This window comes from Varanus komodoensis, unplaced genomic scaffold (genome assembly GCF_004798865.1).
Source record: "Varanus komodoensis strain SLA01 unplaced genomic scaffold, ASM479886v1 scaffold38, whole genome shotgun sequence".
NCBI lineage: Eukaryota > Metazoa > Chordata > Lepidosauria > Squamata > Varanidae > Varanus > Varanus komodoensis.
This window is the reverse complement of record NW_025335909.1, coordinates 7,054,347-7,080,240: the sequence shown is the minus strand read 5'-3', so window position 1 is coordinate 7,080,240 and position 25,894 is coordinate 7,054,347. Positions and strand designations below refer to the sequence as shown.

The 25,894-nt window shown below is 41.7% G+C and overlaps 1 protein-coding gene across 2 annotated transcripts in view; it reads left to right on the top strand.

The window, feature by feature from the left end:
• ATP2A2 (ATPase sarcoplasmic/endoplasmic reticulum Ca2+ transporting 2) overlaps positions 1 to 19,699 on the top strand; it is a 46,329-nt gene extending 26,630 nt beyond the window's left edge. The window contains exons 8-21 of one of the 2 annotated variants that reach the window (XM_044440597.1): positions 1,146 to 1,610; positions 4,363 to 4,451; positions 6,490 to 6,592; positions 7,844 to 7,975; positions 8,097 to 8,219; positions 8,466 to 8,684; positions 9,186 to 9,521; positions 9,930 to 10,150; positions 10,594 to 10,796; positions 11,451 to 11,536; positions 11,904 to 12,037; positions 12,954 to 13,071; positions 13,195 to 13,315; positions 18,837 to 19,699. In XM_044440597.1, coding sequence (XP_044296532.1) covers positions 1,146 to 1,610; positions 4,363 to 4,451; positions 6,490 to 6,592; positions 7,844 to 7,975; positions 8,097 to 8,219; positions 8,466 to 8,684; positions 9,186 to 9,521; positions 9,930 to 10,150; positions 10,594 to 10,796; positions 11,451 to 11,536; positions 11,904 to 12,037; positions 12,954 to 13,071; positions 13,195 to 13,315; positions 18,837 to 18,850 — 2,364 coding nt within the window. In that variant the 3' untranslated portion in view covers positions 18,851 to 19,699. Of the gene's footprint in view, positions 1 to 1,145; positions 1,611 to 4,362; positions 4,452 to 6,489; positions 6,593 to 7,843; positions 7,976 to 8,096; positions 8,220 to 8,465; positions 8,685 to 9,185; positions 9,522 to 9,929; positions 10,151 to 10,593; positions 10,797 to 11,450; positions 11,537 to 11,903; positions 12,038 to 12,953; positions 13,072 to 13,194; positions 14,982 to 18,836 lie in introns of those variants that run through there. The other variant, XM_044440596.1, reaches the window with a different exon arrangement.
• The last annotated feature ends 6,195 nt before the right edge of the window (positions 19,700 to 25,894 follow it).

The following is a 25,894-nucleotide window of genomic DNA, read 5'->3' as shown; positions in this document are numbered from 1 at the left end:
TCTTTTCTTGCTTTTAAGAAACTGGCTTCTGTTTCTTTATCTGCTAAACTGTGTCTGACAGAGAGACTTGGAAAGAAACCCTATTTTCCTTCCATCTACTCTAGTCACTTCATTATGAAAGTAGATTGTGTGTTTCCTGCATCATTTGGCTGAACTTCAGTTGATGAGGCTTGAGAGCCATTCTCTTGTATGTTCTGCACTTGCCCATAATAGCTAGTTCTTCCGAGTTTGACCAGGCCGATCCAAGGACTGGTAAATGCTTTCCTGGGCTTAGGAGGGGGGCATGCAGCACGCTCTCTTGAAGAAGACAGTTGATAGACCATTCCGATGTTTCGGGGGTACTTCTTCCCCTCTGAGCAGCCACACTTCTCTTTAGTCAACCTGTGAGAGCCCATGGTTTCTTCTGTCAGGAAACCCTCCACTTTCCTTCCCAAGGACTGCTGGGCCAGCTCAGTCTTTCTTTTCCGAAGGTTGGTAAAACCTCTGCTTTGGGGAGTAAGACCTTGTTGGTGGTTGAACAGGTGACTCTTCAGGTCTGTGGAATCTGCAGATTGGTTTTTACCTTGACTGGCTGCTTCTGGTCTGTCACTTGTGTCATGATTACTTCTTTGTCTTCATTGAAGTGGCCATTTTGTTGTTGATAACAATTTGATGTTATGTTTCAGTTCCCATTTTAAAAATCTGGTTGGGTGTTGGGAGCCATGAGCAAAAATGCCTGCTTGGGTTCTCTTTTCTTAAATGGGAATAGTAATGAACTCTGCCAAAGTTAAAGAGGATGATCTAGATTCAGATTAATGTTGGAAATGCTCTCTATTTAAGTTTTTCCCCTAAAAGTTTAAATCCAAAGTGAACTGTTAAAATGTTGGAGTAGGACACACATAATATACCAAATACTTGTTTAAATAAAAGTCTGTTCAAAGTTCAAAATGAAATCCATAGTGCATTGTCAAAAGGCAGTAATGGCAGCATAAAATACAGAATTGCAGTTAGCTCAGATTATCCAAAACAAGACCAGAAACCTTGTAGTTACAATAAAATGTATGAGTAAAATGTAGCAACTGAAAGCATAACCTGTAACTTTTTATATCATACCTACAATGTATCATACAGTTCTTCAGTTTCTGTCTCACCTTCTTGGTTTTCAGGGCACAAACATTGCTGCGGGCAAAGCCATGGGTGTGGTTGTGGCAACTGGGGTGAACACGGAAATTGGCAAAATCCGTGATGAAATGGTGGCCACAGAGCAGGAAAGGACTCCACTTCAGCAGAAACTAGATGAGTTTGGAGAGCAGCTGTCTAAGGTCATCTCACTCATATGCATCGCTGTGTGGATAATCAATATTGGTCACTTCAATGATCCGGTGCACGGTGGCTCTTGGATTCGGGGTGCCATCTACTACTTCAAAATCGCGGTTGCGCTTGCAGTGGCTGCGATCCCAGAGGGCCTGCCCGCTGTCATTACCACCTGCTTGGCTCTGGGCACTCGCCGGATGGCCAAGAAGAACGCCATTGTGCGGAGCCTGCCGTCCGTGGAAACCTTGGGCTGCACTTCCGTGATCTGTTCGGACAAGACAGGCACGCTGACCACAAACCAGATGTCAGTTTGCAGGGTATGGTTCACTCACTTACTCTGTTTTAAATTTATGAAATTCATTGGGGTTGATGTAAAGACTATGAATTTGAGCATTGTGGCGGTTTGTTCATCTCTGCCGTCAAAGCCTGCCTCCAAATTGTTATTTTTATCCATGTTCAGTTGCTGCAAGCATATATCATGTAGAAAACTAATTTTGCACTTAATCAAGAAGTGAATGTTGCCTGTTTTGGTAACTTAAGTGCCATCAGTACATAATGAGCCAAACTTGCAGGGCTTGGTTTGAGCTAGGGCTTACTAATGCCTAATCCTTAGAATTTCTTTTCTATCCCTGAACCCATCTTGGCAAAATGGAATACCTTTTAAATGATTTTACTTCCCCACTGACCGAACTCTGACACCTGGGGAGAAAGTACATGGAGAGAAAGTTCAGAGGGAGAAACCTTTTCCAGTTTACAAGTATTTCTCTAGATGATTGTTTTGGAATTGTTCTTGTCACAAGACCGATAGAAATAACTGTGATATATTTTGACTTACCTTCCACTTTTAAAACACTTAATTTGGGGGAAGGTTCGGGGACACAAAGTCCATACCTATGCTCTTCTTCTTTTTCAGGTGGTCAGACTCTACCTTTCTGACAATCTCTACCTTTCTATGTTATTCCACCTCTACAAATTTAATACTCTGCATCATATCAGTGTTTCCAGCAGATTCAATTTGGATTAGGTCTGTCTGACTCAAATTTAAAATCTGATGCAATACCTTATATTGAAAATAAGAGCATTCCCTAGATTTCCAAAGTTAGATCTGATGCTCATTTTTCATTCTGTGCAGAGGAACTAGCTGTGTGTAATCTTCCCTCGCGTACATTTGTGTCAAAGTCATTGTGAATGCTGATTAATCTTGGTATTGTTCTGCTCTTAGGCCATACTTTTCATTTTCTCTATCTATTATGTCTCACTTGTGCTTGATAGTCTAAGCAGGAAATAGAAAGTAGGTGCTGAAAAGTGAGTTCTAATCAAGGCACTCTTAGTTTTGAAGGTTTCTTATTGGATAGACCTAAATAGGCCGTGGACTTTCTGATTGTACTGCATAACTTTAAAAAAAATCAGAATGTCTGGGCCAGAGAAGCATTTCAAAAGAGTAAGCAGTGAGAAGTCAGTTATTTTGTTTTTTTATGTTAAAGTCTTGTTCCTTACAAAGTTCTGTTCCTCTGTTCTAATGTGTTGTTTACCTATTTGTGAGGCTTGGTATTCTTACCCAGAATTTTGCTGCTGTGCTGCTTCTGCTTGTGGGAGACAAAGCAAGCTGCTCATCTGTATTCCAGGGAAGGCTGCTTGCAGGGATGTTGCATAACGGTTTGTCTCTTAAGGAGGCAGATGCCAAAAAGCAGAAATGTTCCTCAACTAGGAACATCTAAGTCTTTATTCTTTTGAAAAGACTCTATTGCAGTGCAGTAGTGGGCTCTGCATTGTTCTAGATAAAAAGTTTTTCTAATGCTGTTTGTTGTGGCCGAGGCTTTTGTTTTGCTTTTATTAGTGCCGGGGTCCATTAGGTAATTCAGAAAATCGTTGCTTGGAATTTATTGGAAGAAAGCCTTAGCACGTAAAAGCTGTATAAAAGGAGAGACTGTCCCTTCAGGAAGCTTTTGCAAAGTAATCCAAGGAGGTAGCTTTTTTCTGCATTATGGGCTGTTGCCAAATTGTAACCAGTCCAAGTTGATGTGATTTAAATTCTCCAGACTTGTACAGAGCATGCTTTAAAGGAGGGCAATTTGAGTTTTGGGGGTTCCTTTGAACAGCGTGTCCCACAGTGTAGTAGGGGTGTTGGTGATTGGACTCCCATTCCCAGACTGGGCCTAGTCTTCTTCCTCTTGCAGTTCCTACCTCTGTCTTGAACTGTGTGTGTGTGTCAAGATCTGTTTCTTCAGCAAAAGCTTACTTTGCCCAGACTCTCATTCGCTTCTCTGCTACCTCATTCCCTTCTCCATTCCTAAACTTGTCATATCTGTCTTTATTAAGAGCCCTTTATGTGCTGTGCAGCCCCCTGTATTCTAGTAATGCTAAATGAGTGATAAACAATATATCACCACATCTGTCTGTTCAAGAATGGAATCTCTTCACTCAGAAGCATCAGTCATTTTCTTCAAGACAGGCATGTCCGTGTCTCTCACAGTGTTCATATCTTTCAACCATCCACCCTCTAGAAGTGGACACGAGTGCTCTGATGTTAGGATAGCTGTGCTTCTCTGGAATGGACTAGGAACTTAAGCACAGACTGATTTGTTAGCATATTGCTTCTGCATTGATAGGGATTTGTGAAGCTGAATTCCAGAATAATGTAGAATCGTAGCAAACAGGCAAGAGTTCAAAGGAAGGTAGGGTCCTTCTTCAGGACTATGCTGTCTGCACATTCTTTCTGGTTTTTAATATGGGCCAATCGGGACCAAAGAGGAAATTGTATATCAGCTTAATTTCTGTGGAGTGAGCTGAAGTATCAGTCTTGATTAATTGTTCTGAAGTGTACAAGTATAAGCAGGATGATATCTGAAAAGCCTGAAAACAGTTCTTATGTGTGATGGTAATCAGCGGGAAGGAAATGAAGCAAGGGTTGAGTAATCTCAAGGGCCAAATAGAGTTTGCTCTAGAAGATACAGCTTGGTATATTCCTCTAAGGCTAATATAAAATCTTTCTTGTGCTACTTTTGCTTGTGATAGTTACAATTTCTAAGTTATTTCAGTTGGTTAACTATACACTTGTTTGTCTTACAGATGTTTATTGTGGACCGAGTGGAAGGGGATAGCTGTTCTCTGAATGAATTTACCGTGTCTGGCTCAACATATGCTCCCTTGGGAGAAGTGTAAGAGCTTTATTCTTGCTAACTGTTTGCCAGCTGATCCATTTATGGGCCCGGCTATATACAAAGCATCAGCATGTAGGCCTAAAATTTGACTGCCTATAGTAGAAGTACATGCTCTAAAGTGGGACTGAGGTGTGGCTTCTTGATCTTTAGATTCCCAACTTAAAGGTAATGTTTAGGGATAGTTAATCTTGTGTGAGGATATTGAAAGTTTTCCACAAGATTTAAGAAAAGTTATGGCTATTTTGTCTTTCTCATCAGGGAACATGATGAGTCTGACCAAACATGTCTTTTTTACTGTGAACTCTTATTTAACATATAGTATCCAGGACTACCCTTCAGAGAGGTTCTTTGTCCGAGAAAAGTATATTTCTTTGGAGCACCATCTTAATTGATGACTGTTCTTTTTCCATTCCTTTGACCTTTAAGTTTTAAGATATTTCATTGTGTTGACGCTAACTGCTGTTAGCTTCTCAAAAGGCTGCATGTTATGCTGCCAGTTTGGATGCCTAAATATTTGTATGTGGCAGTCTTTTCACAAACGGAAATGCTTATGCGTGCACAAGTGTAGTGCTTTTTCCAATCAAATTATATCAGCTGATTATGGTCCACAATCAAACTGAGAATACCAGATGTACAAAATGTAGAGATGAAGATATAAAGCAGTAAACAATACTTTATCATTTACAGGCAAATCAAGAGCATTTTAACTAGGTTCCTGGCTTAATTGCAACAGAAAAAGCCCTAGCAGTCTTTTCAGTAAGGGCAGGAATGACATTGTCTAAACAATAAGATAGATAAATCATTTGTGTAAGCCAACTTAGATAATAGAAGCAGAATTTTACAATATTCTGATAGAAATGTTATAATATTCTGATAGAAATTACAATGTAGTAAGAAATGGGTTTGTCTCTAAATCCTCTGAACCACAAGGACTATGAGGTTCCAATGAAAAAGACCCCTCCAGCAGAGCAGATGGGAGAATATTTGTACTGGCAGATCCAAATAAAATCCAAGGCTTATAAACACACGTAATTCTGAAATTATTGGCTCCTTTGCTCCCAGTTGAGAATTAGATGTTAAAAATAGAAGACTAAAATTTACTTACCAAGGATATTAGTATTTGCCATTCTGTATCGTATAATCTTAACAGCAAAACTTATCCTTGCTTCTTTCTTGCTTAGAAAAAAGAGTTTAAATTGAGAAATACTTGTTTTTATTATTTTAGGCAACTCTATAGGAATCTTGCCAGTTCATAGAAAAGTAGCAAGTGTTCTGTGATACCTTTTCAAATCTTTGAAACTGTAGTTTCAAAGACTGGTACAGATTGTTAATGGGATGCTTTTCGGTTGTCAGCTTCACTTCTGCTCTCATTTTCTGTTCGATGGCTTTGTTTACATGGAGCTCTTGAAAAGGAGCACATAAGGTGAACTACTTCATGAGACCCATCAGAGATGATCATCTTCCCCAATGGCGAAACCCAAGTTGATTAAATCCCTGCCTCTCTAGGGCAAGGCACTGGTAGCAACTCTTGATGTGCTGCAGTTGTTGCTGCCGGTTTTGTTCCTTGCTCATTCTTTTATGTACATAACTTAGATTGCCCCTTTGCAAAACTTCAGAGGACAAAGGTGAAATTATTCATACCGTTCCAAAGACAAAGCTCACTTTCTTTATAGTCCACAAATCCTTTGTGTGTTTGGGTGGGCAAGAAGAACTCCTTAACCAGGACAGAGAAGATCAGAATGTTACAGGTAACCCGAGGTGTAAAAATCCAGCCAACTTACCTGTAACAGTGGGTTCTGCTGAATCTCCCCCTCAATATTTAATTCTGCACAAGATTGCACATCTTTAACTTTTTTAACGGGTCGTACGTATCCCAAGCCAGGCAGTTGACTGCTTTCTAGGACTCAGAGTAGGCATCGTTGCAGGCAAGGGCTTGATGGATCTGATTATCTGAGCGGTAAATCTCTGTACTGCACAGCCGCCTGGACTGGGAACCTCACTGTTGGTTTTTCTCTGGCATTCTTCCCCCCAACAGGCATAAAGATGATAAACTTGTCAAATGTTGTCAATATGATGGCCTTATAGAACTGGCAACTATTTGTGCCCTTTGCAATGATTCTTCCCTGGATTTCAATGAGGTAAGTAACTCCAATTCAGGGGAACCACAGAATAGACAAAATGGCTGCTTCTGGTCTCTACTGTTTGTTAACAAAGGGAAAGGCTAAAGCTGCAATGCAAATGTCAGAGGATCTACATCCTGTCCTTTACGCCATGCAAATACTAATTATAAATAATTTAATTATTTATAATTATAAGTAATTAAATAAAATCTCTTAAAGAACAGCATCTCTCGCTCTCTCTTCCTTCCCATATTTTCCAGCAGTTGCATCCATGCTTCTTTACAGTGCTTACAAACTAAAACAATTAAAATGTACAGTTAAAAGCCTAAACACAAGATTACCAAGCATGAAGGTGTCAAGATGAAATAGGTCAAGATATGCCTCATTAACCAGTTTTTTAGTTTGGATCTCCGCACCAGCATTGTAGGTGCCAAGTGGACTTCCTCAAGATGGGAATCTAAGAACTGTGGTGGCCATATCAGAAAGTATAGATGCTGTTCTGCTACTTGATTATGAGAAAAAAAAATAGTGCTGGTCTCTGCAACCTAAACCTTTATTGCTCTTGGGTGAACTCAGCACATTTCTTGAATCCAGCAGGCTGTGCCTGCACAGGTTACTTGGCTGTGAACTGGGGCATCTGCTGTTTCTTAGCATCAAGAAAGGTTAGGGGCTCTACATGACAGAGTTCTCTAAGTAAATGTTTTAAAATATGTGTGAGGGACCCAGGGAAAGAGTGAAAACTACCAGAAGTTAAACTGGGCAGATGTGGCTCTTACCAGTCTCCTACGTGGAAGACTACCAAGAGCCTCATGTTACAGCAGAAGAGCATCATAAAGAGTCATGGAAGGATGAAAAGAGAGATGAGAGGAGGACTGGAAGAGGATGCACACTGCACAAAACCGGAAGTAATCTTCAAAGAGCCCTTGAAAATGAGTCCTCCTTGAAATACATCTTAAAAAGAGATAAGATGGATTAAATGGCTTTGTGTGGGCAAAGTACTACATAAACCAAGATTAGCCAAGCAAAGTTTACTAGAAACAAGACAGTAGAATGTATGCAAATATAAACAAGTTTCTTCAGGCTCCATCTGAGCCTCTACTCAATTCTTGCTAGTTTCCCACTCAAGGACAAGGGCTGAGATTCTGGTTGCCTCGTAAATCTGATTTTTTAAAAATTAAATATTTTTGTGCTATAAGAAGACACCAGAGGTAATGTAGTTATTAAGGAAACTGTGATGTTGGTTATACTAATAACAATTTTATTTTAAAGACTAAAGGAGTGTATGAGAAGGTTGGAGAAGCTACAGAGACTGCTCTCACTTGTCTGGTTGAGAAGATGAATGTGTTCGACACAGATCTGAAAGGGTTGTCCAGAATCGAACGGGCCAATGCTTGCAACTCGGTCAGTACTTCTGCACTGCCACAAAGGGTCTGGTGAAATGATTTTCCTTTCATGCAGCCTCCCTGCAATACCATTCTGTTTTCTCTCCCCTTCCCCACCCCTGCCAATCCACTTTCCGCAGGTGATAAAGCAACTCATGAAAAAAGAATTCACTCTTGAATTCTCCAGGGACAGGAAGTCCATGTCGGTGTATTGCACTCCAAACAAGCCTAGCCGGACTGCCATGACCAAGATGTTTGTTAAGGCGAGTGATTTCTGATGGAAGTGAGCATTTGTGATTAGCTGCAAGTCAGCATGGCTCTTGAAGCTGTGCCAAAGCAAAAATGCAGGGCAGTTGCAAAAAATAAATCTGGGCTGCGTAACTTTTCAGCTCCTGCCATGAGCAAGCTGTATTCATGCATGCATGCATGCGTAATGGTTCTGCGACAGAAAGGCAGACGCCTGCTCTCGCTTGTTCAAGCTAATTGTTTTCCTTGTTGTGCTCCCACAGGGCGCTCCTGAGGGTGTAATTGACAGGTGTACGCACGTCCGAGTTGGAAACACTAAGGTGCCATTGACGCTAGGAATTAAGCAGAAGATCATGAGTGTCATCCGAGAGTGGGGCACAGGCAAGGATACACTACGTTGCCTGGCTCTCGCAACACATGACAATCCACCAAGAAGGGAAGACATGAAACTGGAGGATTCCGCTAACTTCATTAATTATGAGGTTGGTTCAGTGTCAGCTTTCCCTTTTTTAAAGCATGAAAACTCGCTGAAGGTGCCTGAATCGGGTCTGTTCCTTGATGGCAGCCACAAGTGGGCTACTTTGGTGGTGGGGAAATACAGCCAAAATTGGTTTGCAATGCTTTGTGCCCCCATTCCAGGTCCTTGTGAACAGTGTGCATTTATCATTAGACATCCTATATAAATGTTAATACCCTTGGAGATCTGGGATTAAATTCCATACAATCCTTGGCTTCATAAAGTTACCTAGGGCCTTTTAGTATCCATTCCTGACCTATAAAATGAAAACAATAGTGACTATGAAATGTTGAGGATGAAGAAATTTAGATTGTAAATCAAATGTTAAACAAATGTATAAGCAGTGATGTAAAGGCACAATACTCACATTTGTACTGTTCAGTAACTTGAGAATATGTGAGTTTGCGCTTCAAATTTTTTTTTAACCTGAAAAACATAAATTGAACTGATGCTTTTCTTGTTCTAGACCAATTTGACCTTTGTGGGTTGTGTGGGGATGCTGGACCCCCCACGAATCGAAGTGGCTTCATCCATAAAATTATGCCGGCAAGCCGGCATTCGCGTGATCATGATAACTGGAGACAACAAGGGGACCGCGGTGGCCATCTGTCGTCGCATCGGCATTTTTGGGGAAGAGGAGGATGTCGCCACAAAAGCCTTTACCGGCCGTGAGTTCGATGAGCTTTCCCCAGCCGTCCAGAGGGATGCCTGTCTAAATGCTCGTTGCTTCGCACGTGTGGAGCCTTCGCATAAATCTAAGATTGTTGAATTTCTCCAGTCTTTTGATGAAATCACAGCGATGGTGAGTGCTGTCGAGAAGGCAGCGGCTTGTATAGTGAGGAGCCTAGTTGTGGGGGATGTGTGGGTCCCTGTGGAAATTAGCTGGATGTGGGTGTCTCGATAAATCCACTTTACGGAATGTCAGATCACAAGAAGTTTGCTCTCTCTTCCTCCAGTCCAGAAAGGTGCGGAATAAGCTTGAATGCAGGCCAGGCTTTTTTCATGCTGTTTAGGCAAGAAGCTTAGAAGCTCTGTCTGGCGTTCTGTGCACATATTCTAGGCCTTTTTCCTGACATTTAGGATGGCCCCGGAATTCCCTTTCCACCCACTGAACAACCCCCACACACTCCATCACCCTTACACCAGGAAATTCCACTGTACTTCTGCATGATGGATCATGTTGGTGCCCATTTCCCAAACTTTGTTTCAGACAGGTGATGGTGTAAATGATGCTCCTGCCTTGAAGAAAGCAGAAATTGGGATTGCTATGGGGTCAGGCACCGCAGTAGCAAAGACCGCTTCAGAAATGGTGCTGGCAGATGACAACTTCTCAACCATTGTCGCTGCTGTGGAAGAGGGCCGTGCAATTTACAATAACATGAAACAGTTCATTCGCTACCTCATCTCCTCCAATGTTGGAGAGGTCGTTTGGTAGGTCTGCGATCGTTCACCTGTTTTATTTAGTGGTTTTCTTTTAACACCTGATGCTGTGCTCCTATTACTCTTATTTTTATTCTGTTGTATTAATTTGCTGTAAATCTTCCCGAGACGTTTGTGATGGGACAGTATAGAAAAGTTTCAAATAAATAAATAAATAAATCAAGCAAGCAAGCAAGCAAGCAAGCAAGCAAGCAAGCAAGCAAGCAAGCTGCATTTGCCCTCTCCCTCAAATGCGGCATGTCTTCTCATTGGCGGGGCCGCCTCAGTCATCATGTAGCAGCATCAAGAGTTAGAAGCTGCAGCTGATTTGCATTTTTGGTTCAAAATAGCTGTGGCTTGTTTAATTTCATGGCATGAAAAAATAGGGGTTAAATTAAAATCTGCAGGAATGTGATTAGCCTCATCTGTTCCTTTTCTTTTTCATTTGTGCATAGTATCTTCCTGACTGCTGCTCTGGGTTTCCCTGAAGCTTTAATCCCTGTCCAGCTGTTGTGGGTAAACCTTGTGACAGATGGACTCCCTGCCACTGCTCTGGGCTTCAACCCTCCTGACCTGGATATCATGAACAAACCACCTCGCAATCCCAAAGAGCCCTTGATCTCTGGGTGGCTCTTCTTCCGTTACTTGGCAATTGGATGTGAGTGCTCCTTTTGGCTTTGTGGAACCCTGAATAACTCTTTACTCTCTTCCCCGGATTATCCCTGTTCCTTTCCCTTCTGCTCCTGGGTCTTACACAAAGTAAGTCCAGTTAGCACTGCTGTATGGCATTGTCATTCAGCAGAGTAATGGAAGTTTATCTTAAGTCTGCCAGAAATATGTCCTCATGTCGTTCGTTGCAGCTTTTTCTTCAAACTGGCTTTCTCAGTCTCTCCTAGTGATTGCTAATCTAGTTGGGAAGGAATGTAAAAGACTAGATTTTATACCCTTGGTATTGGATTGTGTTACAAGTTTTATCAAATTACTATGTGAAGACGGAGTTTGAGTGTGTTTCTACTAAGGCTGATTCTTTTCAGTGGGTAAAGTGTAGGTGTCTGTCACAAAGCTTTTGCCCCATTCATGGGGCGCACACACATCCCTAGATCTCTTTTAAATGAGAAGTGTATTGTTGGAAAAAATCCAGTTGTGGTGATTTGGCAATCAAGATCAAGCATGGATAGTTATTTCAGGAAATGGGCAAGCATTGCACAGTGCCCTATTGTCCAGAGAAGAGGAAGTTCAGGTGAGGTGAGCAATACAGACGCCCTATTATTCAGCCCAGAGAGAACTAAAATGCCTTTTCCTTCCCTTTAAGGCTATGTTGGAGCTGCCACAGTGGGTGCTGCTGCTTGGTGGTTTATTGCTGCTGATGGTGGCCCGAGAATTACCTACTACCAGCTGGTATTATTTCCTTCTTAATATTTCAAAATTAGAAACATGGTTAACATTATCAGAATTACGCTTAAATTTTTTAATGTTGCTGCCTAACTATACTGCTTTAAGTGGAACGCAGAAGTCTCAAATGACTTACCAAAAGACCACCAGCATTTATCTGCAGCAAGATCTTCTACATATCAAACTAATCCTTTTAAACAGTGAAACAATGGATTAGAGTGCTTTGAAAATGGATGTCTTGGTCTTTGCAACTTTGTGGCTGAATCTTTTAAAATAATGCACGCACAAGACATTTTCATGAGGAGTAGAGCAGAGGGAGTAATATTATGCTGTGTTTATGCAGACTCACTTGTATTTTGATTATCTCTCCTAGAGCCATTTCCTGCAGTGTAAAGAAGACAATCCAGAGTTCGAAGGTGTTGACTGTGTGGTCTTTGAGTCTCCCTATCCTATGACAATGGCACTTTCAGTCTTGGTCACAATAGAGATGTGCAATGCTCTTAACAGGTGTGTTTTTGAAATAAAAGCAAGGAGATTTTATTTTCCCTTTTTGAGCTAGCCTTGGTTGCTTTTAATACAACCTGTGTCACTGATGCAGAGATAAGAATTCTGAATCTATTTATAATACAAAGCAGGGTGTCTCTCAATGCCACAACTCCAAGACAGTGAAACCTGAACATGTGAAACATGGTGTGCTTTCTAAGGGGAATCTTAGAGGAGTGTATTTCCTTTTAAAATGCATTAATGTTAAAATTAATTTAAAAGTGCCTGTTTGTGTGGTACCACCTTCAGTCATGAGGGGGGAGATTTCTTCAATCAACAGCATTACCGTCCAGTTTGAAGCTGGGGGAGTAGATGAAAGGGCATATTTACATGGCTGTCCCTCCCGCACTTCTGTGGGCAGCCCCCTCCCCATTTCAGGAAAATGGAGTGAACAGGCCCCTTGCTCAGGGGCTTTGGGAATGTGTCACGGCAAAGGACAGCAGACTTGGCTTCATCCTGAGAGGGTAAGGATAGTGCTGACACCTGAATAGCTTTGCTTGAAGATTTTGTGTTATCGGTTTAACAGCTCCTGCGACCCATATGGAGTTCACTATCTAGTGCTAAAAAAGAAACGTGCCTCGATTTCCAGAGTTGTGAATTTTGAGGTGATTTTTATGGAATTCAGACATGCTTTAATAAAAGCAAAATGGGAGTTTAAATACAGCTATGAAGGAGAAGTTCTTGATAGGCCATGCACCGAAAACTGTTTGGTTTTGTAGGGCTGCTGTGAAAACATTTTGCACGTTGTATCTCTGCAATCTTTACAACTCTGAAAGAGCCGTATAAACAGTTCTATGAAGCTAGTCTTAAAATGCCTTGAATTGGCTACCTGTCGAGGAAGAGAATAATAGCAGGCTGTGCATTCATGCTTTCTCTGCAGCCTGTCCGAGAACCAGTCCTTGCTCAGGATGCCTCCATGGGAGAACGTCTGGCTGCTGGGTTCCATCTGCTTATCCATGTCTCTTCACTTCCTCATCCTTTATGTGGAACCACTACCAGTAAGTTCACGTAGCTCGCGTCCCAGAACAGGACTTGAGCCACAAGAGGAAAAGCTCTTTCGCCCGCCCAGCCCTCCCTCACCTGAGAGCGCCATCAAATGACCCTCTCTGTCTTTTCCCCAGCTCATCTTCCAAATCACCCCTCTGAACGTGACGCAGTGGCTGATGGTGTTGAAAATCTCGCTTCCTGTCATCCTGCTGGACGAGACACTTAAATTTGTGGCGCGTAACTACCTAGAGCCTGGTAAAGATAGTGTGCCAGCCACCAGCAAACCACGTTCTCTGTCCGCATGCACCGAAGGGATTTCGTGGCCATTTGTGCTCATTACCTTGCCCTTGGTTATCTGGCTGTATAGCACAGACACTAACTTGAGTGACATGTTCTTGTCTTGACCTGAAGTGATAATAGTTTGACAGAATGATGTTTAACTTAATCAGTTTTTTATTGTTTAAAGCAACTGTCTTATTCTGCTGAATTTTCACATGAACATATTTTCCAGTGACTGAGGTTCCATATTCTATACTTTTTGGGTTTTTTTCCCCCCGACTCCAGTGGGAGTGTAGCATTCCCTCACATCCCCTGTTTTATACACAACTAGGGTGTCCATTGACATGTACAGAGAAATTAACACTATTTTATGCAAATATTTTTTGTAGAGAAGCATGTACAGTGTTCTGTTTAATAGTCAACTCATCCTTGTAAAAACAACAAAAAAGGTGTTTTGTGGGGGGGAGTGCCAGTGGACACTATATTGAGCAAACTGTAATGGTAGCAGATTTTAGGGAATGAATGTTCTTGTGTGTGTTTTTCTTAAACTAAAAGCATGCAACTTGTGTCTTCTGCATGGTCATCTAATCTTCATTTGTCATTTAGCTGGGTTTTTTTTTCTGCACTGGGCAGATAAAACTGCTACCTCAGGATTTTTCCTTCTCCCTCCCACACACTTTTTTTTGCGTTTTCCAATATTTTTTAGATTTTGACTAAAACTTGTTTACACCTGTCTATGAGAGGTATGCCTGTTCTGGCTGGTGCAGAAAATACCATTCCAGGGTTAATCGGCTAGTATGTTTCTTTCCCCCCATTCTCCCCAACACATAGATTTTTAAAAAAAAACAACAAAAATAAAAAATATTTATTTAAATATCTTATGTATTTTTATTGTAACAGCATTGTTTCACCAGCATTGCCCGCTTTGGGAGGGTAGGGGAAGAGCAGGTAGAGGGAGAAGGCTTACCTGGATAGACTTCAAGCAAGGAGCAGAATATTTTTTTAATTGAGAAAATTGTTTTTCATTTCATTTTATACCCTAGGAGCCTGTTGAGTCCATTATAATTAGCAGTATTTGTCAGATTATTTCTGTTCCTTTTTTTATAAAATGGAGGCATTAATAATGGAATCTAGAAACAAACAATTCTTATTTTGCACAGCTTGAGTTCTTGCTGGTGTTATTTTTATTTTTTGTTAGATCTTTAACTTTCAGTGCCACATCTTGGGACATAATCTGCAGGCCACATCCTATCTCAAGTGGAAAAGTAACAAAATTTGTGTGTGTGTATGTGTGTTTTTGTAAAATCTGTAAATACCACATGACCAAATGAACATATTGTATAGAATTATTTTTATTTTTAACTTGGCACTAACCACCATCATTCTATTGCGATAAATGTTAACGCATGATGTCGTGTTTTTCCCTTCCAAATTGAGTCCTGTACCAACATGTAAGTTCATTAACCAGTCCTAACTGAGTGGTGTTTCTTTCCAATGCCTTCCAACATTCATCGACTGAAGTGAGTATCTCTCTTCCATTCCACCATTTCAGTGGTGATGTGCTGTGTAAAAAAAGAAAAGAAAAAAAAAAAGATAGCCTATGCTGTATACATGTCAAAAATAAATGCTAATTTTTCCTTCATTCCATGCTGCGTTTTGTCAGATATTCTGCTGTGCTACATTGTTATCACCACTCTTCACATTCTGTGTAAGGTAGCATAAGGCCCACAAGATTTGAAGCAGAAGTACATTCCTTCCTAACTTTCTATCAGCTAGAAATCTTTATAACTTCAACTAATAGAAGCAGCATCCTGAGAGGCTGGGAAATCACAGCTTTTATCTAACATTGCTGTCCATTAGCACCTCTGGAAGGACTTAATGCAGTGGCAGCTTTTTGAGCGCCTCTCCATCGCATCTCCAGTTTGACAGAGGCATTGGGACACGCAGCCCAAGTATCTTAACACATGCAGTGCTTCCTGCAAAAGGAAACAGCCGCAAGATACTCAGCATTATTTAGCACTGCTAATGTGTATAGATTTTTGGAAGATAACCGCTCCCTCCCCGCTAAGGGTTTATCTAAAATGCTGACAGGGGAAGAATAGAAGTGGAACCAGAAGTAATATGCATTTAGTTCAGATGCATACACCAGACTCTTAAAATGGGGTAGGGGGACGAAAACAGGATTTTGAAGGAAGGAAGAAGGTGGCAATGCTGGTCTAGGAGACCATTCTAACTAAGGGACAAAGGGCAAGTTGGCTGGAGGGTGCAAACAGCAAGCATATTTTGGGATAAAGAAAGAAAAGTCTCATGTCTGTTAAGTTGGCATGTGTGTGCAACAAATAGGGAGTGCTTGTGATGATAGATGGCTCACTTTTTAAAATGTGTAAGTGTTCAGCATTCCATTTCTAACTAGGTGAGACCGTAATCTTGGCTCTGAAAATTCTCTCCAGATTAAAAGACACCTGTACATGAACTACCTGGTGACATCCAGATTTTTTAGACTTACAGCTTCCAGTGCTTCTGACCATTGAACATGATAGCTGGGGCTGATGGGAGTTGAAGTCCAAAATATTTAGAGGACAGCAAGTTAGGTAAGGTTGATGCATGGTTACACAGGAGGGTCCTTAGCTAAGCCGCAGAGCAGGGGCAGGTTTAGGACTAGTAGAAATCTCTGCCTGATGTCTGCTGCTAAAGACAGGCAGACACTTCCACTGGCAGAAAGTATGATACCTTGGCCTAAAGCAACTTCATGTATCTATCAAGTGTAATTCCTGCCCCAAAGCGGCTTTCTTCAACATTTGCATTCATGGGACCAAATCGGAGCAGCAAACATTGTACTCTGTTAAACTAGCTTGGTAAATTATATTTGCATTTACTGGTACCAGATGCAGATGGCAGTTCATGCATATTCTGCAGGCTGATGGAACTCCTCACTTGGGAGAGGGGCCACATAAAATTTCATGAATGATCCACCTCATTTATGAATGTTATGCCGGGTGTAGACGACCTCACCTTCCACTTCTAACCCCTTTGTATGTGGTCTCACAGTTTCGCCCATTTTTAATGTTACAAAAAACATGGTATAGGTACACAATGGTAGTGCTAGGAATAGTCGTGCTATGGAAGCACAAGGATTCTGACCACCAAGATGCCCATAGAAACAAAAAGCAGTTGGTGAAGATGTAATGGATATGGCCTAACATGTAAGAAGAGTGAGTGAGTGAGTGAGTGAGTGAGTGAGTGAGTGAGTGAGTGAACATGCAGAGTGATTTTTCAGCAAATAACCACAATGAGGCTCCATAGATCTGGCATTGTCAGGAAAGCGATTGAGAAGCTATTCATCCTCGCAGGCAGATTTGAATCCCAAACATCAAGGTGATGGGAAAGGGAAAATTACTGTTCTGCAGAAAGATGATCCCAGGTTCAAACCTCCAATAACTCAAACATTCTCTCGCATAACAAAGCTAGAGAATGTGCTTGACTAAAATCTTAGAACGTGCCCATCGATTATAGTAGATGACCGCATGGGATAAATCAGCCAATGGTTTGATTCACCCCAAGACAGCTCCATAAATTCAGCTGAGCATCGTTTATTTATTGCAAGTCCATTTTTTCTTGATGGTGAACCTCTCCAACATTCTAGATTAGCCTTCCCAAACTGGTGCGCTCCAGATGAGTTGGACTACAGTGTCCATCATCCTTAGCATGGCCAGCTGTTAAAAGGACTGAGCTAAGTTTGCCAATTAGTGTTTACATTCTCCCCATCTGTTTACATAATACAACTGTCTTTAGTCAGAAGCATTAGCAAAACAAAAAACCTTATGTCAAGTTCCTTTCATGATTATTCTGTTTTTTGAGTTGTGCTTTCACTTAAATTTCTCCATTAATGTGGGAAGGGAAAGGCTTCTAACTTGGTGGTGATAAAATGCAGTACAGCAGCAGTCTGGTGTCTTCCAAGGACACAGCCGATAAAAGTCTTAGATGAACAAAACAGAAAAAAAGCTGGATTTCAGGATGGGTGAGCCATAAAACAACGCAAACTGTCTGTCTTTGCACCTGTCTCGTTTTACAATTTGCACTTCTTAACCATTGTTTCCCTAATCTCTGCTCATTGTATTAAAAAAATTAACGTGGTCAGTAAAAAAGATTTGCATCCTTTCTAACACAAAACTCTGGCGCATGGGGAGAGTAAGAAATTCTACTAAGTTGAAAATTGACTACAGAACAGGAGTTTTTAAACTGTAGGGACTGTGGACTGAATCTTGTCAAAAACCTTTCTTCTGATACTGTGAGCTTCCACAAATAGCCTGCATGGTCCTGGTGGAAAAAGCATTCCAGGGAAAAACCTTAATGGATGGTACTGGTTGGTTGGCACTCAATGGGCTGTCATCTCTTAAGGACAAATTATGCATTTTGATGGTGGGGAAGGGACAAGCTAGTAGAATATCTTTACTACTTATTATGCCAGTTTTTGCTGCTGCTGCTAATTGCAAGTTTACTGGAATATCCTAAAGAAGTCACAGCCTGAAGTTCCACACAAAATGCAGCCAGGATTACTAGTGCTTAAGAGGAAGATGGGAGGAGCACTGATAAGCAAACACTGTTTGAATAACATTATTGCCTGAGAAATTTGAAAGGGAAATTGGCTGAAATGACAGGGAAACATCTGTTTGCTAGGCACAGTATTCAAAAAGGAAACAAGGGATTAACCCAACCAATTTTTACCACTCAAGTTATCAAGTACTGGAAAATAGAACAAGATAAATTTTACTGATCCTCCTGAGTGACAGGGTCTCAGACATGCTATGAATTTTGAATAAAATGGTCCAAGGCATGTGGTAGCCCCAGACGGCCTAGGGTCGATTCACACAGGTTTGCTTGGGTCCCCTTAAGCTGTGGTGGGCACATGGTCATCTATGAAAGTTCTGTACAAGGGGTCTAATCTTTGGTTCTACATGCACACAGATAAACTGTTACAGAAATGAAATGGTGAACATGGAGGAACTAGTTTTGGCCATTTCCCAGAGCTTTGACAACAGCCTTTTCTCTTCCCCCCCACCCACAAAAGGTTTTAGAGGGGAAGTCTTGCACTAAAAGGGAACATTCTGCCACAGTGCCTTTCAAGAAAATGGAAGAACTTGTGCTGAGTGTCTCCCTCCCTCCCTCGCACAACATCAAGAGATCTGGTAGTTGGCTAGATTCCAGTAATCAAGTCCTCTAACAAGTTCCCAGTTTGATAGTGGGTGGAGAATGGCTAACTAGATGTTCTTCTAGCTTTTAATTCTTATGCTTTTAATGTTCTTAACGCTTTTTCAATTAACCCATATCTCCCATTTTTCAGTGGGAGACCAGTGATCAAACTGTTAAAATCATCTTCTATCTCTACTGAAGACTTTTTTAAAAAGTCCTTTGAGTGCTTTTATTAAGCCCTCTTTATCCATCTTTTCACTAATGTTTTCCTTTTCTCTCTTTCTCCCCTTTTCTCTTTTCTTTACAGCACCACTGGAGTAATCGTTTAGTCCTAAACAAATCTTGCAGAATTGTAAGATTAATTTTCTTGCATGCGTCTTTAGCAGCGCATCTACTGAAAACATCTGCATGAGTCTTGTAAATGGAAAAAAAATCTTTCCCTAGGGAGGGAGAAAAAAAATAGAACTGAAAACTCGTGTTCCGTGAAGGAAGTGTGTGGTGCTGTTAAAGCTTCGGTTTATATACAGATCTCTACCAATGTGCAATATAGTTTTTAACAGACCTCTGCAGAGAAGTTTTGGGATTGCATGAAGACAAGCCTCCCTAAACTGTTAAGCAAGAAATTAAAGAGTGGTGATTGGCCAAGTTTTATCTTTTTTTTCTCCATATTTCGTTGTGTAAAATGTCATAGTTCATAAAATGTACAATATCGGACTGTAATGCATGCTTTTCAGTTGTAAGTAGCCAATAATCTATTGTATCTTAACATTACACTTTAAACAGCTCTGTACAATATGCAATTCTATTTATACAGATTCATTGACAAATGGTACTGTTGCTGAATGTTTAAGAAACTGTTAAACCTTCAATTCCATAACTACAGCTTTTTTTTAAATATCTTGGAGTGTGCAAATAGACCTATTTTGCACTGTAATAATGTAACTTATTTAAATCTAAAGGCGTAGACACACATTGGTGCAATACACATGTTGTAATGCGTTTTATCTTAAACAACAAAACCATAACAAATGAACCTAGTCAGTTCATAAGACAGCATGTGTGACTTTTTTTTTAAGAAGTTGTAAATAGCATTATCTGATTCAGTGCTGATGGTGACAAGCATCACACCTACCATTCTGGTTTCGGGTAAAATAAACCTATTCTACAATACACAGTTGCTGTGCTATTTGGATGTACTTTTGAGTTCTCCATAGGTAAGTACTAGCATTCTTGCAACATACCTCTAAACATGTTTATTTGGAGGCAATCTGCACATTAACACACAGTTACAGATTTTAACCCCAGTGGGTCTTGGGCAATAATCTTATAATTGTGGGGAAAAAATCTCCAGCTAGTTTGAAGTTTGAACCCTCCTCCGTAATGGCAGAATATAGTAACCTGCTGGGGAACGGCAAATTTCCTATAATACTTGCCAATTTAAAGGGACATAAAGTACTAGCAAAGTGCATGGAACCCCTTTCCTTTTATCTATGGAAGAAAGGAATTATTCTATTCATTACCTAATCAGCATCAAATAGTCTCCAGAAGGAGTACTTGCCAAGGAAAGAGTAAAAATAAACGCAACATTGGATTTGCAATATGCATTGCACATACTAGGTGTGTGTGTAGCATGAGTTACTGCAGGGAGAAAAACATTCGGGGATTGTTTACATTATAGGCAGGAGCCTCTGCTGAGATACCCATTTCAGCATTTTCTTGGGTCAAAAGCTTGGAATGCTGGAAGAAGGAAATGGGGCCGTGCCACCTGAATGGCTAAGGTGGAATGATGATGATTACATTGCATTGTAGCCTGCCTTTTTTCTCCTTGTGAGGGGCCTAAGGCAGCTTACATGGCTCCATTTTATCCTCACAACAACCCTGTGAGGTAGATCGGACTGAGAGGCTGTGATGCCCAAGGTCATCCAGTGAGGCTTCATGGCCAGCCCAGGCCTCCCATCCACCTCTCTGGAATTAAAATGCCAGAGAACTGCGGCTATGGCGCCATCTACAAGGGGAAATTCCTCTTGGACCCATGAGGCCATTTTGCTTTCATATTTAAGAGTAGCCACCATAATTTAGAGGCGTGAAGGCCTACAACTCACAGCATGCTCCATCCATATTTTTAACATCCAAAGTTTGGAACTCTGGAAGAAATGTGACCACACGACCCACATGCCAGAGACCAGTGCAGCTTTGGAGCCATCCCTAAGGGGAAATCCTCAAAGATTTGGCCGTCGTGAGGTCATTCATTGTTTAAAATGCATTCAAAATGGGTAGCTGTGACTTAGAAGAGCTAAGTGAACCATCCTATGCTTGCTCAGAGCAAAAGGCCTACAACTCCCAGCATGCTTAGGATTGTAAGAGCAAAAGGCCTGCAGCAGGCTCCTCCGCGGTTCCCCCGAAATGTCGCCGCCGGCCTCCCGGAGGTTTGGCAAAGAGAAGCGGCTCCGTAAACAGAGCAAATGGCTTCAGGGGGCGAGAAAGGACAAGCGAAGCCTCAGCAGGGAGGGAATTCTCTTGGCTCGGCCCAGACTGCAACCTTGCGGGCGTTTCCTGGGCGGATAAATTTCTCAGGAAGAGAAATAAAATAAAAGTTTGGAAACCTGTAGGTTTCTCTCTGTGGAGATCACCTTGAGTGGATTTCGTGAGGGGTTTCTTGAGGGATTGAGGGGATTTCTTGAGGGAAAAGGGGACTAAGGACCTCGACAGAGACTCGGAGCGGGAACTCTTGGGTTACTCCTCAGAGCATTTCCCGCAATGTCTCTCCAAGGCGTTTGCCAGGCTATATAGCAAGGGGACGGCATATAAAAACTTGAAATAAATAAATTTCTCCTCAGCATGTGCCAATGTGGGGCATCCAGAGGAGCTGACAAGTTTTGAGAGGACTTTAATTTCATTCTGCAACACTGACAAAAGACTCCGGCCGGAGGAGTCAGAAAAGGGAGAAGATGGGGAGATTATTTTATTATTATTATTTTATTATTATTATTATTATTATTATTATTATTATTTTAAGTATCCCACCCTTTACAGTGTCTCAGAGCGGCATCTGTACCAACCAAAACCTCAAGTTCTCTGAGTGGTTTCCAAGGATTAAACCTTAAAAATACATTTTATTTATTTGTTCATGTGAAACTTTTTATTTATTTAAAACTTTTGAATTTAAATACATTGTGTTTTTTTATTAATTTAAAACCATTACCGAATGGTCTTACAATAAAACAAAGTGGAGCACAGGATCCATTCTATACAATAAAAACCCACTTAAAATCTCAATCTAATCCTTAACATACTGGGAAAATAAAAAAGGTTTTGGCCCAAAAAGAATAAAAGTGTGGGCACCAGGTGAACCTCTCTGAGGAGCATATTCTATAATGTTATAAAAGCCATATGCATGCAAACTGACAGACATGAGCGGAGGGAGAGAGAGCTAGAAAATTATTTTTAGAAATGGACAAGTAAAAACATTCCCAGCTTTTACTGAGCTCTTTTCCCTCCATTTCACTGGGTGTGCCGCTGAGGGCATTGAGCTGGGTGCCTTTGGGCCAGTCACAGACTCTCATGCTAGCCAACCTCGCAGGGTTGTTGTGAGATCCAGCGTGGCATAGTGGTTAGTGCTGAGCTGGGGGCCCGTGTGGCCCGAGTCCAAGTCCCCACTCGCTTATGGAGCTCGCCAGGTGCCTCTGGGCCAGTCACTCAGCTACCTCACAGGGTTGTTCTGAGGACAAAACTGAGAGGAGCAGAAATACGTAAGCTGTCTTGGTTTCCTTGCAAGAGGACGGAAGGCAGGATATAAATGTGATGTGGGGTACTAATAATAGCTACTAATTAAAACATTCTGAACTCGAGGCTTTCTCACAGATAGCAGGGGGCGTATCTTCACATCCCTCAGGCTCTGCAAAGTTATTTCCACTCTCTTAGCATCCAACCTAATTTCACTGCTGTGACCATCCCGCTATGCTACAAGTCATCACCATGTGGGGAAATCTGGGAACTGGCCAGCTTCCCATGCCGTGCTATGCATGGACTTAGTTCCTGGGGAACACAGAGCTGGTCCTAAGTACCTGGGGCTCGGGCCAACAGGGCAAAATGAACAACTCCATACAGGCGTGCATGGACAGGTGGGAGGAAGGCATTTGATCTCAGGAGAAAACCTCAGGTAGAAAGGCTCAGGTGTGGAGGGCAGCACACTGTGGCCAAAAAGCTAGGTAATCCGGCAGGACTGGATGCAAGAGGGATGGCCCATGTTGGCTCAGGCCTTGCAGAGATTCAGGGCTCCAACTGAAAGCTTCAGGGCTCCCATCTTAGTGGGCCTTCCTCTGATGCTACACCTGGGAACACATTCTTGATGAATAGGCAGATAGTTGCACTGGGGAAACATCTCTCTGCTTGCCAGCCTGCCTCACAAAGATCCTTTCAGGAGTCCAGGGAGCTACTTTGGAGAACATCACAGAGAAGAAATATTAAGCATCAGGAAGGGCCTGGCAGGCACCAAGAGAGGTTCCTATAGCTAAATTGGTTTCTGTAGACACTTGCTTGGAGAGCCCAGGACAAAAGACCAAATCTGGCACATGCAACTAAATAGTAAAAGACTAAGCAAACTGGGGCAATGCTTCACCTTATAATTGTTGGGGTTATCAATGAAAATGCTTTGTCAGAAAACTTCAAATGGAGAAAGTCTGGGAATAAAATGTTTCCCAAACATTCCCACCAGTAAAAAGTATTGCAAAGTTTGTTGGCAACTTGCAATTTAACAGCCAGAAAAGCATCGAAATATTTAGCACAATCTTTCCCATTCCTCCCCCGACCCCTGATTCCCTATTACGGCACTGTTGTTCCGTTTGAACTCAGACCAGATATGGCAGTTTTTTAAACGATTAGTCATTTTGTCCATGTTGATCCTTATTTGTAAATCAGTTCATCTTCTTCTCCTTGGATTTACAGCAGCCTTGATTCCCTAACCATGTGGGCTAGAAATGATGGCACTTTCAGTTCAACATATTTGGAGGACATTGAATTAGGCAAGACTGGTTTGGAAGCTTATTTCAGAAGAGTGGAAAAAACAAAGAAAGAGCTCCCAAATGACGGCTAGCATACTGCATTTCCAGGATCATAAGAAAAGCCTTGGTTCATACAGTGGCCAAACAGGTGTCATTGGAAAGCCCACAGCAAGACACAAATGCAATAGCACCATTCCACCCATGTTCCCCAGCAACTGCACCAGTGAGTCAATACGGTCTTGGATACTGGAGGTTCTAGACAGCCATCATGACTTTTCATCAATCGCCTTATCCTCCTTCCAAATTAAATGTTCACCTAAAGTACATCTTTAGGCAGGTGGGATGAAATGTATCTTTGTGCAGTTAACAGAGCAATTCCATTGACAATATTCATTCATTCATGGCATTTTTACCCAATCCTTTACCAAGATCTCAGGATGGCAATACAACAGTAAAAAAGCATAAAATAAACAAAACCAGATAAAAACCAAATTTAAAACTAACAAACTCTTAAAATACCAGGAAAATAAAAAGGTTTTGACCTGGCACCAAAATTAATATAGTGTCAGCACTCTTCTCTGAGAAGCATGTTCCAAAGCTGGGGTGCCACTGCAGAAAAGGCTCTTGAAGGTTTACTGGAGTCGCCACTTAGGCACCACCAAAACAGATGACAAAATAGAGCACCAACCTGCATCACATTTCATATGATGTGATGCAGATTTATACATAGATGTATATATATTGGTTACAATTTTGGAGAAAAGAAAGCTGCTCTAATTTAAATAGACATATAATGCACCTCACTCCAGTGGGAAAACCACGACCATGTTATTTGTGTGCTTGTTTCAAACATTTTTCAGATGCCAACTGCTCATTGGGAAATTTCAAAGCCTTCATAGGGCTCTTTATCTTTCAAATAGAGGACTGTGCCCTGTAAAGCAGGACACACCACCACCCTCAGCACCAGCTCCAAATCCTGCAGGGCTCTTGGACAAGACAACTTCTACATGCGTCCTCACTCAGTCCGTCCACCTTCTCATTGCCATTATCACAGCTGCTCTCGTTCCTATTTCGCTGTTGCTGCCGCGAGAGCCCACAAGTGAGCACACAGTGACATCTGCTGCCCCTGTTCCTCACCACGGCGGCTGTTTAGATCAGAGCAAGAGGGAGGGGAAGAGGAAGAGTGGCTCTAGGGGGATCTTGCCAGTAGACCCTTGTTGGGAAGTCCAACCATATCTATCTTTTGTGCTGGCCCTGGCCACCATATGGCCCAGTCTTGCAAGGACAGCCGCAGATTGGACCAGACCGTAGGGTCCCACTGCATGGCAATGGCAGAGCAGGTTCCCTCGAGTGAGGACTCGGGCTGGGTCATAGCTTTTCAGCATCAAAACCGGCTATGAATATAAGCCAGTTGCCATAATCTGCCTATCCTCAAAATGCCAATATTGACTTTTAAAGCCCTAAACGACCTGGGTCAAGAAGATAGTCTCTGTCAACTGAGGGAAGGGTTATGATGGTTACGTCAGGATGTAACGAACTGTGCAGCAACAGCACACTCGGTCTGATGTGGACTTTCATGCTGCCAGTTGCGATGTGAAGTTTCTGCACTGGCTGCCAATAGATTTGCATTTGATTCTTGCCAATGGCTGCACCTCTCCTGAGCCAGGGCTCTCAGCTGGGAAATGTTCCAAACCCCTGAAAGCACAGCTATAAAAACATTGTGGATCGGTTCCCTCTGTTCCCTTGCCAAGTTGCCTTTGATGCAAACATACTTATTCTTATTTGGCAAAGTCTTACAAATCCAACTAGTTATAGTGGTGGTCATGATTCTTCATTTCACTGTCTTCTCCCACTCTTTTCCCTCCCACTGTGTTCAGTTTTTCCATATATTTCTATCATTGGAAATATATGTCTTTACCTGTAGTTGAAGGGTGGGTGAGATCCTGACATTGTGGAATGCATTGCCCTCGATGGAGCAGCCATGGATCAAAAGTTGAGCACCAACTTGGCATGCAGAAGGTCCAGTATGGGGAATAAATTTATTTAATACATTTTTATTCCACCCAATAAGCCCAAAGGCTCTCTCGGCACTTAAAAATTAAAAACTTAAAAGAAACACAATACAACAAAACAGTAAAACACAGGGGCAGACTACGAATGTCATGGGGTATTCTGAAGAGCTGGCTGGCTAGCATCTTCACACTGCAACATGTTATTGAGAAGTCCACTGCTGATGTCCTACACGCTCTCAGAAACAAATGGCTTCAAAGCCATCTTCTTCCTTATGAACTGATGTATTGGGCTACACCATCCATATAGTCCAGCACATTGAGCAAGCAACAAGTGGGGAAAGGCTGAGCTGGAA